Source organism: Atheta coriaria, unplaced genomic scaffold (genome assembly GCF_025399875.1).
Source record: "Atheta coriaria isolate IRGN ID8LTWV9N9 unplaced genomic scaffold, Caltech_Dcor_3.1 hic_scaffold_4_pilon, whole genome shotgun sequence".
In the NCBI taxonomy this organism is placed as follows: Eukaryota; Metazoa; Arthropoda; class Insecta; order Coleoptera; family Staphylinidae; genus Dalotia; species Dalotia coriaria.
In genome coordinates, this window is record NW_027045446.1 from 693,214 (window position 1) to 708,717 (window position 15,504).

The following is a 15,504-nucleotide window of genomic DNA, read 5'->3' on the forward strand; positions in this document are numbered from 1 at the left end:
GCTTTTGCCGCCCCCGGATTCTTTACTTCTCTTTTTCCTCACACTCCCGGGGTTGTTTTCGACGTCTTATAACGTCATTATCGATATCGGAATGTCGAAGTGCTGTGAGCATGCTGCGAACCCGGTTGGCGGTCCACTGCCGCCCCCGACACTGAAAGTTACTTAGGCCCACCGTCGAGTCATCTCGTTCGCGTCTTTACGGACGCAATAAACTTCGGGCGATACATAATACTTAAAATTCGCGCACTTTACGACTTTTTTTCCCGCGCGGAAAAAAATTGAAAAAATTGTTTTGTGTCAGTGTCAAATAAAATGTCACATCAATGTAATTCCGAATAACAGTAGTGTGGTTTTTATTCATGTTTTATCTTTATATTTACATCATCGCCTGGTTAGTAATGTCTGCAGTGCATACACACCCGGAAAAATTTTATATTAACAAAACAATTGGTCCTGTGAAAACCCCGTATGTGTACAAAGAGAAAAATTACGAAATTGTCTTCCCAAAGCGAGTAAATGCCCATTCTGAACATTTAACCTACGCAATGAAACACCACTATAACGAAAATAAAGATGAACCGGACCCGGAAATGCATTTAATGATACCAATTCAAGGACGAAACCATCACATTCATCTTCGACCATCAAGAAAAATATTTAGTCCTGGGATGATTATTGAAACTTTTAAACATCCCCGGAAAAGTCATCTACAACTTCCGGATGCGAAAATTAACCGCAGATGTCATTATACTGGTAGGATTAGAGGTCATCCAAAGACACGGGCAGCGTTATCCACCTGTAATGGTGTGGTGAGTAGGATTTTTGCATTTTGTCGTCCGGAAAAATGTCAAAAAATGTGAAAAATATTTCTAAAAGTCAGGCTACCTCCAAACTGGAAAAGGATTATTCATGATCGAGCCGAGATTTAAGAAGGATCACTCGAAGGATACGCCGCACGCTCATGTGTTGTACCAGGACGCGAAAAGGAATTTATTTTGCGCGACGAGCGTGCCAAAGGTCGACCGGAAGCGGAAGCGCCAAGCGCATCTGGCAGACACGACCAGTGAGCTGAACATCGAAACGCTGGTAGTCCTAGATCAGTCTCTACTACGTCATCACAAGGATATTGATATTGAGAACTACGTTTTGACAGTGTTTAATATGGTAAATTAAAAAAAAAAAATTTTTTGCAAAAAAAAATTTGTTTTTTTATTTTAGGCTCACGATTTATTCCACGATTCGACATTGGGCGTTAACATCAATCTGGCTATCGTTCGATTGATCCGACTAGAGGTCGAAGATCACGAGGTATTATGATGGCGCACTTCCGGTTTACATTTATTCTCCTTTTTTTTAAGTTTTTTTTTTTGTTTGGCGGGATTTTACGATTGATAAATTACTTTTAGTAAACCAATTACATTTAGATCCAAGTTTATTTTATACGTAGTATAAAAACTAGATGGCGTTGATGGACACAATGAATTTATCGATCGTTTTGAAACTAATTTATAGCTCGTGTTTTTTTTCCGTGTTGTTTTTTGTGGTCCGGAGAAGAATCAACACACCGAATACATTTTTCATCTTTTCGTTTGCTACGCCATGAAATTCTATTAATTTTTTGCGCTGCACATCGATGTCGACAAAGAATCGACAAAGAATTGAGGAGTTTATTTCTATCTCTCTCTTTCTCTCTTTTTCGCTGGCAGGAAAATTCCGGTTTGGAGAGCTTAAAGCTTAGAGAAATGTTGATGTAGCAAAATTTTCAAACAGTGTAAACATAAATTATTGCCCTAATGCAATTTCCAGATGAATATCGCTATGAATCACAATATCGAAAAATCCATGCGTTACTTCCGGTTGTGGCAAAAGCGGATTAATCCCAGGGAGGACACTCATCCGAATCATCACGATATGGCTGTGTTGTTAACAAGGTTAGTTTAATGATGATGAGTACACATTTCCGGTTTTCCGGCTTTTATGAAAATAGAAAATTAGAATAATTTGTATGTGAAATTTGGTTTGCAATCACCAGGACTCCACTAATATTCAGTGGAGAATATTTAGTTCATTGCACCAGTGTGTGGTTTGCGCAAATTTGGTCGCTGATTGTTCCATGCTGACCCAGCAATCAAATTTGATTTAGTTTAGATTTTATTACCAGCGGACTGTTAAAATGACAGTTAAATTAGTTTTGTAACTTTTCAGGATTGACATCTGCGGCAATGACAAGACATGCGGTTTCATGGGGGCGGCAAGATTCGGCGGGATGTGCGACCCGGAAAACCAAGCCGTCATCGCTCAAGATAGTGGTCTGCTTTTGGGCCACACGATCGCGCACGAAATCGGCCATACGTAAGTGAGACAAAGTGTTTGCAACACGCACACTATTTTTGGGTACGCTAACGATCTTCTTTCGCCCGGTTGTAACGCGCAAAACCTCAAAACTACAATCACTATGCTGTGGCGTGTGTGTGTGTGTGTGGGTGGGGTGGTTACATGCTTGATGTTTTGCAACACGCGTTGTTGGTTTTCGGCATTTCGCCACGTTGTTGGTTTTCGGCATTTCGCCACAGTTTGCGCAGCGGGCCAGCAGGCGCCTCCACCATGCCAACTATTTCACTTGGTCGGGCGCGAACGATACCGACTCGCCCGAAAATGCAATGCGGGGGCGATGCGGAACGCTTCGTCGATATAATAATAATGTTTGCTTTGTTGGACTCAACGGCCATGAAACCCTGCATGTGCGCACGGCTGCACTGTTTGTTCGTTTCAATGCGTTCTGCATTCACGTGAAATTACCCAAAATTTTGAAAAATTACAAAAAACATCTCATGAAACAAAAACCACAACGTTAATTGATAAATACAATTTTTAATTTAATTTTAATAACGTTTTTTATTAAAAAAAAACAATTTTTTTTGCAAAGAAATAGAAAAATTTTGTAAAAAAAAGTTTTTTGCAAAATTTTTAGCGAAAAAATGTTTTAAAATTTTTCGGAAAATTATTCTGAAACTATATGAAATTCTTAATCTAAAACCAAAAATCATAAAATCGACCCAATGGTTCCTTAGTTATTAATGTTTTTACTTAGTTTAAGTCTGATACATGACGAAAGTTCAGCAAAAATCGACCTTTCCGATCTGCACCACCTCGATGATGAAATGAGATCAACAGTAATGAGTCCACACATAACCGACGCCATTGTAGAATGGTCCAACTGCAGCCATGAGCGACTTAAGCACTTTATTGAGTAAGAGTATATTCATCGAAATTGCCATCAAACTTGAGTAAACTGTTTCAGTTTAGTAATGGTCTTGGTTCGTGTTTATTCGACGCGCCCACCGAGCACAGTTTTGTCATGGCCGATGAACTTCCGGGCGTCATGTATGATGGCGACCATCAATGCCGGGAAATTTTTGGTCCTAATGCTGCTCTCTGCATGACAGGCGTTGTAAGTAATTTTATTTAAAAGATTTCCGAATGAATTCGAATCGATTTTAAATCTTTACGAAACGAGGTTTAAGAAACGGAAGTAAAAGACAGTGGGGCGATGGCGATGGCGGCGTTTCTATTTCCGGAAGAGTAATGCAATAAAATGGACGACGTCTTTATTCAGTTTTAACGATGCACATTAAACTAAATGCCACTTAAATTATCCGCGTCGCTTTGCGCGTTCCCACAAATGCAGGCCGACATGCGGCTGTGGAGGCGGCTGGGGCGGCAAATTGAAACTTTGCAGTACAAGATAAATTCAACCGAAAATTTCAACCCCTCGGATGAAATTGAAGCAAATTAGTTTATATTTTCTCTGCGGATTTATGCGACTGCGGCAAAAATTTCAATTGAGACCCTTGACTGACACATCAAAAGCATTTTTACTCTAACCTCACCACTTTGTTATTCACAGGAATGCGATAACTTGATATGCTACGTAGAGGACAAAGGGTGTATCGAGACGCACACGTCCGGCGGAAGGCACGTCATGCGGCGAGAAACGGGTACAACACTTCATCTTACACATCCTACACCCGCTTCAGCCCTCTTTTAGCATAATCTCAAATAAACCGGTATTTTTTTTTTTTTTTGCTTCAGTGGTGTTTTCATAGTGAGTGCGTTGAAGTAGGTGAACGCCCTAATGCAATCCACGGTCAATGGAGCAACTGGTCTGACTGGAGTGAATGCACTCGGACCTGCGGATCGGGGGTTGCGAGTCAAATGAGGTTCTGTAACAACCCAGCACCAAAATACGGAGGGAAATTTTGTGATGGGGATAATATCCGATATAAAATTTGCACTACAGAGGTATTTTTCTATTTTTGCGTTTTTTGGAAAAAATTTGGGAAAAAAAAATTTTCTAGCCCTGTGATCCTGATGCCCCAAACTTTAGAGACATCCAATGTTCCGAATTTAACTCCTGGTTATACCCAGGTGACGGAAAGGTTCATCAGTGGAAAAGTTATCCTATACATGATGGTAATATATTTTTTTTTACTTTAAAATTAAATTTTTGAAAAAATTTGTTTCCGGTTTAGAAAACCCTTGCGCCTTGTACTGCGTGAGCGAGGATGGTAATATAGCATCCCTTAGGCCCCGGGTGATTGATGGGACAACGTGTTATCGCGGAATTCGTGACATATGCATCAACGGATTATGTAAAGTATGAAAACACTTTCTGCAACACTCTGTATATCCTCAGCGCGTTAAGTATATTCATACATCTAATAAATGTCAAGGAAATCCCATGCGATCTTGATTTGCAATCCAACGCCGTGGAGGACAGATGCGGGGTGTGCAGGGGTGACGGCACCTCGTGCGATGTCGTACGTGGGGAGAAGGCGATGTTTTGTGTCGGGATGGTGGCGGCGGCTGAGAAGCAAATCATGACGATCCCCGCCGGCGCCGTCAACGTCAAGATCGAGGAGATGCTGCCGTCGGAAACGCGCATCCAGGTGCGCGACAACTCGGGCAGGAGTATCTACATCGACGGGTAAAAATAACAACCCCTTAAAAAAACATCCCTTAAGTTTACAGAATATATTTTTTCTTAGGGATATGTTAGGGATGTATAATGTACATGGTTCCAATGCTTGGGTAGGGATGATCCGGACCAAACAGGAAGCAATCAGTATAATGGGACCTTTGAATGAGGTTATATCAATATGGGTATAAGACTAGAACCCATTTTAGATGTTTTTTAATTTTTTAATTTTAGGCAAATGTTCAACAAAATTCAACTTTAAGATACACTTATGGTCTTCCAAGTGCACAAAACCGTTCTACCTCTTTTAGTTGGGATTATCTCGATTGGTCCTCTTGTTCCACAGAATGTGGTCCTGGGTTGCAAACAAGTGTTCCTAAATGTGTTGAAAAAATATCAGGATTGGTAGATGAAAGTTTTTGTAAAAACCAACTAAGGTTAAAGGACCAGACGAGACCTTGTGAAATAGCTCCTTGTATCCCAAGATGGTTTGTAGGCGAATTCGGGGATTGTGAACACTGTCCAACTGGTACCCGCACCCGGATAGTAAAATGCTACAGACCTGTTGGGACTGGTGAAGGGGAACTTGATATCATCGCTGACAGTTTTTGTGCTAACAACAAACCCAAAACATCTGAGAGTTGTTCTTGTAAAAGGGATAAACGAGATGATAATAGTACTACTAGTACTAATGATACATCTACTTCTACCCCCACCACTACTATTACTACTAACACTCCAGTAGATGGATCTGGTAACACTGGTAATACAACTCAAAGTACAACTTGTATAACAGAAAGTAACACTACCACTATTAATCCTAACACAACCATCACCGAAGAGTATGACCCATTTGGAATGGACGTTTCCACAACCTCCACTCCAATGCCTACTGTGACCACACCCAAAATAAAAACAGTTGTCGATTTTATCAATTTCAAACATGCCAAGTTAACAATACACACCGAACTGGAAAATGGGAAGTACCCGCAGGGTTTATCACATCCCAAGAACTCCAATGAGACTAGATATGAATATACCGGAAAAGATGCTTTGAAGTTCCTGAATACCATGCAGCATGACTTCTCGAACAACAAGACAAAGATTTGATCAGGGTTTACTTATAATAAGATATACAAAGTTATAAATAAATATACTAGATTAAGGGTCATCAAAGGGTCATCAGGTGCTTTCTTCATGGGTGACATTACAGTGTTCCAGATTGGTCAGGAAATTGACAGCTTCCTCTCCTTTTAGGATTTTTGCATGTTGTTCATCAAGGGTATCAGGCAATTTATCACCCATTTCCTCAAAGGCTTCATCTGTTAGGTTGATATCATTATGGGACTGTCTCAAGGGTATTTGGATGAGGTTAGCTTGTTCAGGGTCTCTGGGATCTTTAGCTATGGTTCCCACTTTGAGTTTGTCTTTGGCTTCTTGTTTCTTGTTACCGTCTTTAGTGTTTTTATCAAAGTTGGGGTCAATGCAGGTGTTTTTGTCTATTTTGGGATATTTTTTCATTTCCCGACGGAGTTTATTAGGGTTTTTGATGTTGGACAGGAAATCTGGTAACTTTAAGGGTGGGGAGTTAAGATTTAATTGTTTTTTAGGAAAAATAAGAAAAATACTTTTGGGTCAACTATCGGGGCATCCCATGACTGCAACCAAACCTGCCTCATCATTTCCGGTGTGAGATCTTGATCAATTTTGGAATTCTGACGTTTTGACAGGGATTCGGCGCATTGCACAACTCCTTCGTCCCGGGTTTCTTCTCGCTGCATGCCGAATCCTCTTCGAGCGTATCGTCGGCCCCCGCTTTGTGCGCCTCGCTGACACATTCCACCTCCCTCGTCCGGATGCCGGAAACATTCTTGCACGCCATGCACTTGCCCCATTTACCCACTCGCCATCTGCATTAAATTTTTGTTGTGAGCACTCCAAGTAAATAAAAAGAGGAGAAAATAAAGGGAATAAAAAAGCAGCGACTTTTTCATTAAAATGTCAAGGGTTGGAGGAAATGCTCCTGCTCATGGATAATGGATACGAGTGTAAATGAATATACTTCGAGCGTACTTGGTTCGACAGGGTTGCTCGTTGCATTTGCGCGTCTTTGCCGGCGGCTTGTCAGTCGCCTGGCAGAACGACGACGCTACCAAACCAGACTTTTCCTCGATGCACTTTGCTTCCGAGGTTTCTACACCACCCGCACATCGTGCGGAACATTCACCCCAATCGACAAACTCCCAATGATAGCTTGGTTGGTAGTTGGACTTGGCGGAAGGCTCGGCGTACTTGTACCGATATCCAACGTTTTCATTCGCATAAAATGTCACCTAAAGTAAAGAAAAATATTTAGAAAAAAAAAATCTGTAAATTTTCAAAAACCCCAAAAATTTTAGAAAAAAATTTTTTTTGAATTTTTTTAATCTCCACTAATTTTTTTGAGAAAAAGTTTTTAAGTTTAAAAATTTTTTTTTGCAAATTTTCAAAAATTCCTAAAATTTTTTGTAAAAATAAAGTGTTTTAAGTTAACGCTTCAAAGACGTAAATTTAAACAACAGATTCCATTAAAAAGTCAACAATAGAAAGCCATGTGTCTTCCAGCAGAACGTTTTAAACCCAAAGTAGTTTAGATTTGTTTCGCCAACATCACGATTCAACAACTTCTACTTACACCAACTACTTTTACCCCTTTTATATTTTAGTTTTAAACTTGTGCTTGTGTTGCAGAATCTCGTGATAACTTGATCGCATTTGATTTTGATTTTATGTGATCGAAGCGAAAAAGAAAAAAGAATCGCGGAAATCAAATTGCCATTTGATATGCAGACCAAGTAAAAAGAGAGAGAGTGTGAGTGTGAGTGTAAGTATTCCTGCTTCCCGGATGTAGGTATTAAAGCCAAGCGCGCGCGCGATGCTCATGCACCTTCGGTTGTGCGGGTGCCGGAAAAATTTATTTTCCCCAGGCTCATCCCTTCTTTGTCTTGTTTAGTTTTTGTATATTTTGCTTACAATCGCGTATACTGTGTGTTTCAATGCGAAAATTTTGGTGTTTTATATTCATTTCCGGTTTTTTCTGTTTGTGGACATGGTGTATTGTAGTTTTTTACACACTTTTTGAACATTTCCGAGTTGTATGCAACGTCTTATTCATCGCAGCTTTGCATTTTCGGTACGAACCAAAACGTTCATACATAATTTATCCAGCGGGCGCTTTGTTGCGCCTATATTCCGACATTTTCCCGTACGCCATTGCTAAACGCATTAAATTACCGCAGATGCGTCCAGCTACACTATTCTCCAAAACCGGAAAACCGAAAACCACGCGTAGTGATTAAAATCACCCAGATTAGTAAAAATATTTCAAACCGGAAGTGTCCAAGTTTTTGTGCTGATTTTGTAATTACAATTGCGATGTAGCAGTGGTTGTAACCGGAAACCAAACACACAACTGGCGCGCTGTTCCGCTGTTCGCAATGAATTCAAAGCGGCGACGCGCGTCGGAATTGTAACCGAGAGAGGAACTTACAAAGAACACAATGTTCTCCTTGAGCGGGCCGTGAATGATCAGCATCTCCTGGTTGGGCGCCGGATGTGAGTAGATGCCTTCGACGCCGCCCATTTCGCGTACGCCGTCCGGTTGTTCAGTGCTGAAACATATCGATTTGCCATCGAGACGAATCAATTATGCTTGCCGCAGAAAGCGCTTTTCGATGATGTCGTAAAATTTAAGCAAACACTACAAGCACACACAGAGGGAAAACAGAAAAAACCGGAAGCAATGAGTTTGCTGTGTCTTACAAGTCGCCATTGAGGTAATAGTGTTTCTCATCCGGTCCGGTGATGGCTATCGTGTTCGCTGAGGGTTTTAACTCTTCGATGAGGACGTTTCGTGAGCCACGAAAGATTTCAGCTACTTTTACATAACCTACAAAGGAGATAATGTAGTAAAAAATTAAAAATAGAAAAAAATTGATGGGTACCTTGTCCAGTAGTGCCTTGAAGGTGTGTTCGGTAATTTTACACTCGGTACCATCACCTTTACAGACTCCACACTCATCTTCAACTGCATCTGAGTCTACTATAAAATCACAACCTACAACCTAAGAAGATTTAATGGAGGTTTATAAGTTTTGAGGTTATGAAGAAGGAATACCTTGCATGTACCAGAAATGCACATGTTTTTGGTTCCAGCTTTACAGGGTGTACCATCTGTGACTCTGGGAGCTAATTTTACATAAGTGTTATCATCATTTATGCAATATAAACTACAAGTGTCATCTGCAATTTAAAAAAATGGATTTAGATTTTTTCTAAATTTTTGTGTTTTTTCAATTTTTTCCAATTTTTTGAATTTTTCAATTTTTTTCTAAATTTTACAGTTTCTAAACATTTTTTGCCAAATTTTGGTATTTTTTGAACATTTTTTTCATATTTTTATATTTTCAGAACATTTTTTAAAGTTTTTCCTATTTTATAATTTTTTTTCCAATTTTTTTGAATTTTTAAAACTTTTTTTCGCAAATTTTTAATTTTTCCAACATTTTTTGAATTATTTTTGTTACCTTCTTTTAAATATGGCTTCCAATGATACAACTTTTCCTGAAAGGGTTTGTCGTTGTAGCTTGCACACTGAACGGCCCGGAAAGGCGTTGATCCTTCGGGACATAACTACAACAGAAATTCCAAGATATGACAAAAAAAACTCTTTTTTTCTCCCGTTTTTGTTTTCTGCTGCTAAGTGGAAAAAGTATAAAAGTAGGTTATTCCATGCCTGCGTGTTGCATATTTTTGTTTTCTTTCGTTCACCGAGACAATAGCGTCCCCGATGCTGCGGCCGAGGGTTGTTGCACTCCCGCGCTGAGATCTGTACGCCCCCGCCGCAGGTGCGCGAACATTCGCTGAATTTACCCCAATCGCCCCAGCCGCCATTGACCGCTTGCGGTCGTTCCCCAATTTCGACACAATTTGAGGTTATAACACCACTAAATAATTCCATATAAAATTAGATTGAGGTTATTTTAGGTTATTTTTACGCAAAAAAAAAACACCGAGGAGTATAAATGTGTGGGTGTTCACTTTGTTTTCGCCGCATTTCGTTCCGTCGACGGGTGGCTCTCCATTCGACATGCACGTGCCGGGCTCGGTGCGGCACAGCAGGCGATCGCAGAACTTTTCCGGGCTCACTTTGCAGACTGATGAGCCAGGGAATTCCATCTGACATTGATACTTCGCATCGTATATCGTCCCCGGCAGCATGTTATTGTCCTTATATAGAGATATTTCCGGCTCGTCATTGAGGCATTCACCTAAATCATTACTAACACCCACAAAAATAGTATCCCGCAAAAAAATCCAAAACCCGGAAAACCGGAAGTAAAATTAAACTTACTCAAAAAATGTCGTAATGAACGTTTTGCTACAGGTGGACCAAATGTTTGTGTGCAGGTGCACGTACGGCGACATCACGTAGTAGGACTGATCGTCCGCTTGCGCTTTACAACCGGAAATCTCCTCCGTATCGTGCGAACATCCCATCCTGCAATCACTACGGCAAATAAAAATACGAAAATGTATTATTAATGACACGCAGGACTAACACGTGTCCGATTTCGTGCGCGACGACAATGCCCAGGATAAGACCCGCATCCTCGTTGATCGCACAAGGTTTATCCGAAGTGCAAGCTGCAGCAACATACGCCAGTCCCATCAATCCACAGTTCGCCATGTTGTCCGCACACAGATCATACCTGTTGGAGAATTGGGTCACGTGTGAATGCCAATTAACTAATTGTTTTATCAAGGTTAGGTAAATGAAGTGATTTATTACCTTTTTGCATTTAATGCAAAGAAATGTGTGTGCGCATGCGCGTCTCACGTTTGTTGTTATTGCTGGCAATCGGATCGGATGCCGGAGCGCTGATTATTATTAAGCTCCTTATCTCGACTGCGTTCGAGCACGTACCGCCATTCCCCAAGTCTAATGCCTCGGCGCATTACAACATTTACAACACAATAGCGTCGAGAGTACTATTGCGTTAAATTAAACTATATATGCACACACTCTCGAGACACTCGCAGAGTCATAATCATTGAGCTGAGCTACTTGTAATATAAGCTATCCGTGCACTTAGTCAAAACTTTTGTGTTTGTGTTTGCGTAATCAATACGCATGTTATCTACGTTATTTATACATGTGCAACTATTAATGATTGTTTATTATATTGTCGGGAATGTTGGCGAGTTGTTGTTTAAGTTCACTGTTTGACTTTGTGCAGTGTATTTCATTTGTGCAAGATCAATATTTAACTGTAGGTATATGAGTAAAACTTGTTTTTGTGGAAACTGGCAAAATTTTGGTTTTTGTTTTGTGCATAACTCAAAAACGGCTGGGGCAATTTTTACCATTCCTCGTAATTTAGGCATTTCTTTCTTGTATGTATCGAAATAAATTTTAAAAAATTTAAAATTTCAAAAATTCAATTTTCAAAATTTGGAACTTTTTGCAAAAATTTGAATAACTCAAAAACTACTCATCCGATTTTTATGATTTTTAATAATTTCATGTTTTCTCTTTCGTAAATATTAGAATTGTTATTTATATCATAAAAAATCTCAAAAAAAAATTTTCAAAAATAAGAATTTTTTGCAAAAAAAATTTTTTTCTGAAAAAATAATTCGATTTGCTTACCGAGTTAAAAGCACAGCTATATCATGATGATTTGGATTCTTGACATCTTTCGGATTCACCGTCTGCTGCCACTTGCAGAAACTCTCGAGAGTTTTATCCGAGTCCTGGTTGATTATCAGATCAATTTCATCCTCCTCTTTCTCTAAATACATTATCCGTACAACCACAACATCCATCTGATTTACCAGCGCTTGCATCATGATAATAATCAGATACCTAAACGTAATCCCTGATTTAACAAACGTTTTTATCTGTGATTTATTTAAATTTTAAATGTTTACACTTACCATATTCATAATCGTGAGTATATAAGTCTCGAAATCGGAGTTTTGGTGATGTTGTAAAACTTTTATCAACTACGATGAGCGTCTCGGAATATCGATGCCCGAGATATCGATGCACCGAGTCGAGCGCGCGTTTCTCTTGATCATGTTCGGTTATTTCGTTATTTCCTGCTCGCAGTCGTTTTTCCACTTCCGTCAATCGCGTCCAATTGAAATTCTTTTGGTGCCGCATCGCGGAACCGTTGAAATGCGATGGTAATCTCTCTGTGTAGATCATGTGCAAAATGTTGACCCAATACGCCTTATTCCGGCTGGCGGCGGCATTATTGCTCGCAATATGGCTCAATGAAATTATCTTTTGTACTGGCAGCCTGCGCCAGCCTAAAAATTTATATATGTAATTTGAATAATTTAAAATTTTATTTTAAAAGATACGAATTCCAAAGGTACCAGTGGTGGTATTTTAAACATTTTCTGCAAAAATTTAAAAACCAATGTGCTTGCGCACCCTTCCACACACACACACACCACCCATTGTTATTAAAGAGCACACACTGCAGCACCCAGGTACACCAGCGCCGAGATCACATGAAGTATTTGTTTGGCTTGCCGCTCACTTAAGAACACTTACGTAAAACGCACAACCAGTAACAGCAAACGTTGCACTGCTCATGTCACACTGGCGTAGATAATTGCGGCATCGCGCACAAATGATTGAATCACCAATTACATCCGAAATCATTGCGCGGATGCGGTTACCCACCCAGGGCGTACGACAAGACACGATTTCCTGCAAGACTTCGTTAGCGAAAGCAGCAGCGTCCTCCTCTTTCTCTAAATACATTATCCGTACAACCACAACATCCATCTGATTACCAGCGCTTGCATCATGATAATATTATCAGATACCTAAACGTAATCCTGATTTAACAAGCGTTTTTATCATGTGATTTATTTATTTTTAAAAAATGTTTACATTTTACCATATTCATAATCGTGAGTATATAAGTCTCGAAATCGGAGTTTTGTGATGTTGTAAAACTTTTTATCAACTACGATGAGCGTCTCGAGATATCGATGCACCGAGTCGAGCGCGCGTTTCTCTTGATCATGTTCGGTTATTTCCTGCTCTCGCAGTCGTTTTTCCACGCTTCCGTCCAATCTTCATTGGTGCCGCATCGCGGGCCGTTGAAATGCGATGGTAATCTCTCTGTGTAGATCATGTGCAAATGTTGACCGCGCTTATTCGGCGTGTGCTCACTTAATGGCTCAATGAAGTATCTTTTGCCATTTATGTTAATATAACCAGCCTAAAAATTTTGCTTATTTTGAATAATTTTGACAAAATTTACATTTTTTGAAAAAAAATTCAAATTTTTTTTTTTTTTTTTTTATTTTTTCAAAAATTTATGATTTAGACATTTTTTAAACATTTTTCCAAAATTTTAAAATTTTGGACCATTTTTATATATTTTTCCATTTTCTGCAATTTTTTTACAAAATTTTCACTTTTTTCAAAAAATTTAAAAAAATTATTTTATACTTACTAATCCATCACAAGTAGAAATTGCAACTTTAGACTCATCAATACCTCTAATTTTACCAACAAAATGACATAAATCTCTACGAATCCTCTGAAATGTTGTCTGACGCACGTTTGCCGCTCGTTTTTCAACAATGGCCGCCGGTGAAAGGAACGCATGATTCGGCCATAAATCCATTTGGTGTTTTTTCCCATCAAAAGTAACTCCGTATGACACCAGCGGTGATTCATCAATTTGCCGTTTTTTTCTCCTCTTCAACATATTTGGCTGATGCGCATAGAAATGCACCAGCGAAAACGTCAAAAAATTCCCATCTTGAGTCAACTTCCTCGGCACAATCAATTGATAATCACTGACGTCACGTGTGTACCTGCCTTTCAAAAGACAAATAATTGAATCAGTGTATCGGAAAAGAATTCACCGCCTCGGGGCAAAGGGAATACATTAAACATCGTGCTGAGCAACACGCATGAATAATGCATCAATTTGATTCGTCGCGCATTGCATCGTGCCGGCCCTCGTCAATTTTACCTTCTAATAAAACCACCGGCGACAACGTCTCCAAGAGCACAGCCAGTAGCAGCGAGCGCGTTGCTGCGCTCATCACTAATTGAATAATTCACGACGTCGCGCACAAATGATTGAATCACCAATTACATCCGAAATCATTAAAGTACTTGGATGCGGTTGGGGCGTACGACAAGACTCTTCCCCGATTTCAAGACTTCGTTAGCGTGAATTTGTACAAATCTGATATAAATACGTCAAACATTACATCTGACGTGATGTGTGATGTGAGATGTGTCAAACTACCGCAAGATTGCGGCTTGCTCCCCAGGGGCGGTTGGAAATTTTGACGTACGCACGGAGGTAAACTTAATTCAAACTAATTACACCAGTTTCCAAACCCCATCGTTAGTTATGATCAAAGTTTGGAATAATAATATCATTAAATTACTAACATATTAAAATACGGTCCTGGAATATATTTTTAGACATTTTTGCTAAATTTTGAGGTTTTTGGAATTTTTTTTGCAAAAATTTTGGTTTTTTTTATCGAAATTTAAAAAAATTCCAAATTTTTGTTTAAAGTTTATATTTAAATATTATAACACGGCCCTGTAAAATATTTTTAGAACATTTTTGCTAACTTAGATGTTTTGGAATTTTTTTGCAAAAATTTTGGTTTTCTTGATCAAAATTTAAAAAATTTCCAAATTTTTGTTTAAAATTTGTATCGAAATATCATAATACGGCCCTGAAAAATATTTTTTGTATATTTTTTCCAAAATTCTGCAGTTTTAAGAAATTTTTGCAATTTTTTTTTCTAATTTTTTGTTTTTTTCCAAAATTTTTGCTTTTTTTGAAAAAAAAATTCCTAAAAATAAAAAAAAAACCTATATATAGATTTAAATAAAAAATAGTAAATTCACTATTGAGCTGGATTTGTGTTTTTACACGCATATGAATAATTTTGCAAGCGGATGTTAAAAAGTAAAAAATAAACCGTTCGATCGATTTGTCCGGCTGACAGCGGCGGCGCGCTTTGATATTCTAATACGAGTTGGAATCATTTATGCGTCCATCACAACCGCGCTTAAGTTACACAAGTGGTGTATAATCTGGCGTGCACTCTGCCAAAAACGGAATTTACATCCAAAAAAATGCAAACCGAAAATATTATGACTCAAAACAACTTTTTTGCGCGAAAAGTGTGTAAATTATGTGCCGGGCCGAAGATTATTTATGTTGAGATCTTTTGTTTTGCTCTGAGTCATCGACTTTTGGTATAATTGATTGAAATCGCGTTATTTATCGCTGTGTTGTGTCACAGAAACAGTCGAAATTCGACGATTGAGTCATACACAGACTTCTTTGTCAAGAGACATTTTTTTAGATTTGTAAATTTTTAAATTATACAATTATAGTAAAGTAATGGGAGCGGTATGTCCATGACCTTCTAGAAATAATACCATGTCAATCAAATTTTTTGATAGCATTAACAAC

The 15,504-nt window shown here is 38.9% G+C and overlaps 1 protein-coding gene and 1 pseudogene across 1 annotated transcript; one reads left to right on the plus strand and one right to left on the minus strand.

Annotated features, from left to right (window-relative positions):
- Positions 1-545: 545 nt before the first annotated feature.
- On the plus strand, positions 546-6,130 carry LOC135790736 (A disintegrin and metalloproteinase with thrombospondin motifs 7-like). The gene is given in 15 exon segments (XM_065301001.1): positions 546-809; positions 877-1,164; positions 1,219-1,308; positions 1,807-1,931; positions 2,206-2,352; positions 3,092-3,250; positions 3,307-3,451; positions 3,908-3,966; positions 3,968-3,998; positions 4,093-4,302; positions 4,359-4,473; positions 4,533-4,657; positions 4,734-4,987; positions 5,049-5,163; positions 5,213-6,130. Coding segments are annotated over 15 exon segments (3,003 nt in total). The 3' UTR covers positions 6,089-6,130.
- Positions 6,096-14,197, minus strand: LOC135790359 (A disintegrin and metalloproteinase with thrombospondin motifs 12-like; annotated as a pseudogene).
- Positions 14,198-15,504: the final 1,307 nt, after the last annotated feature.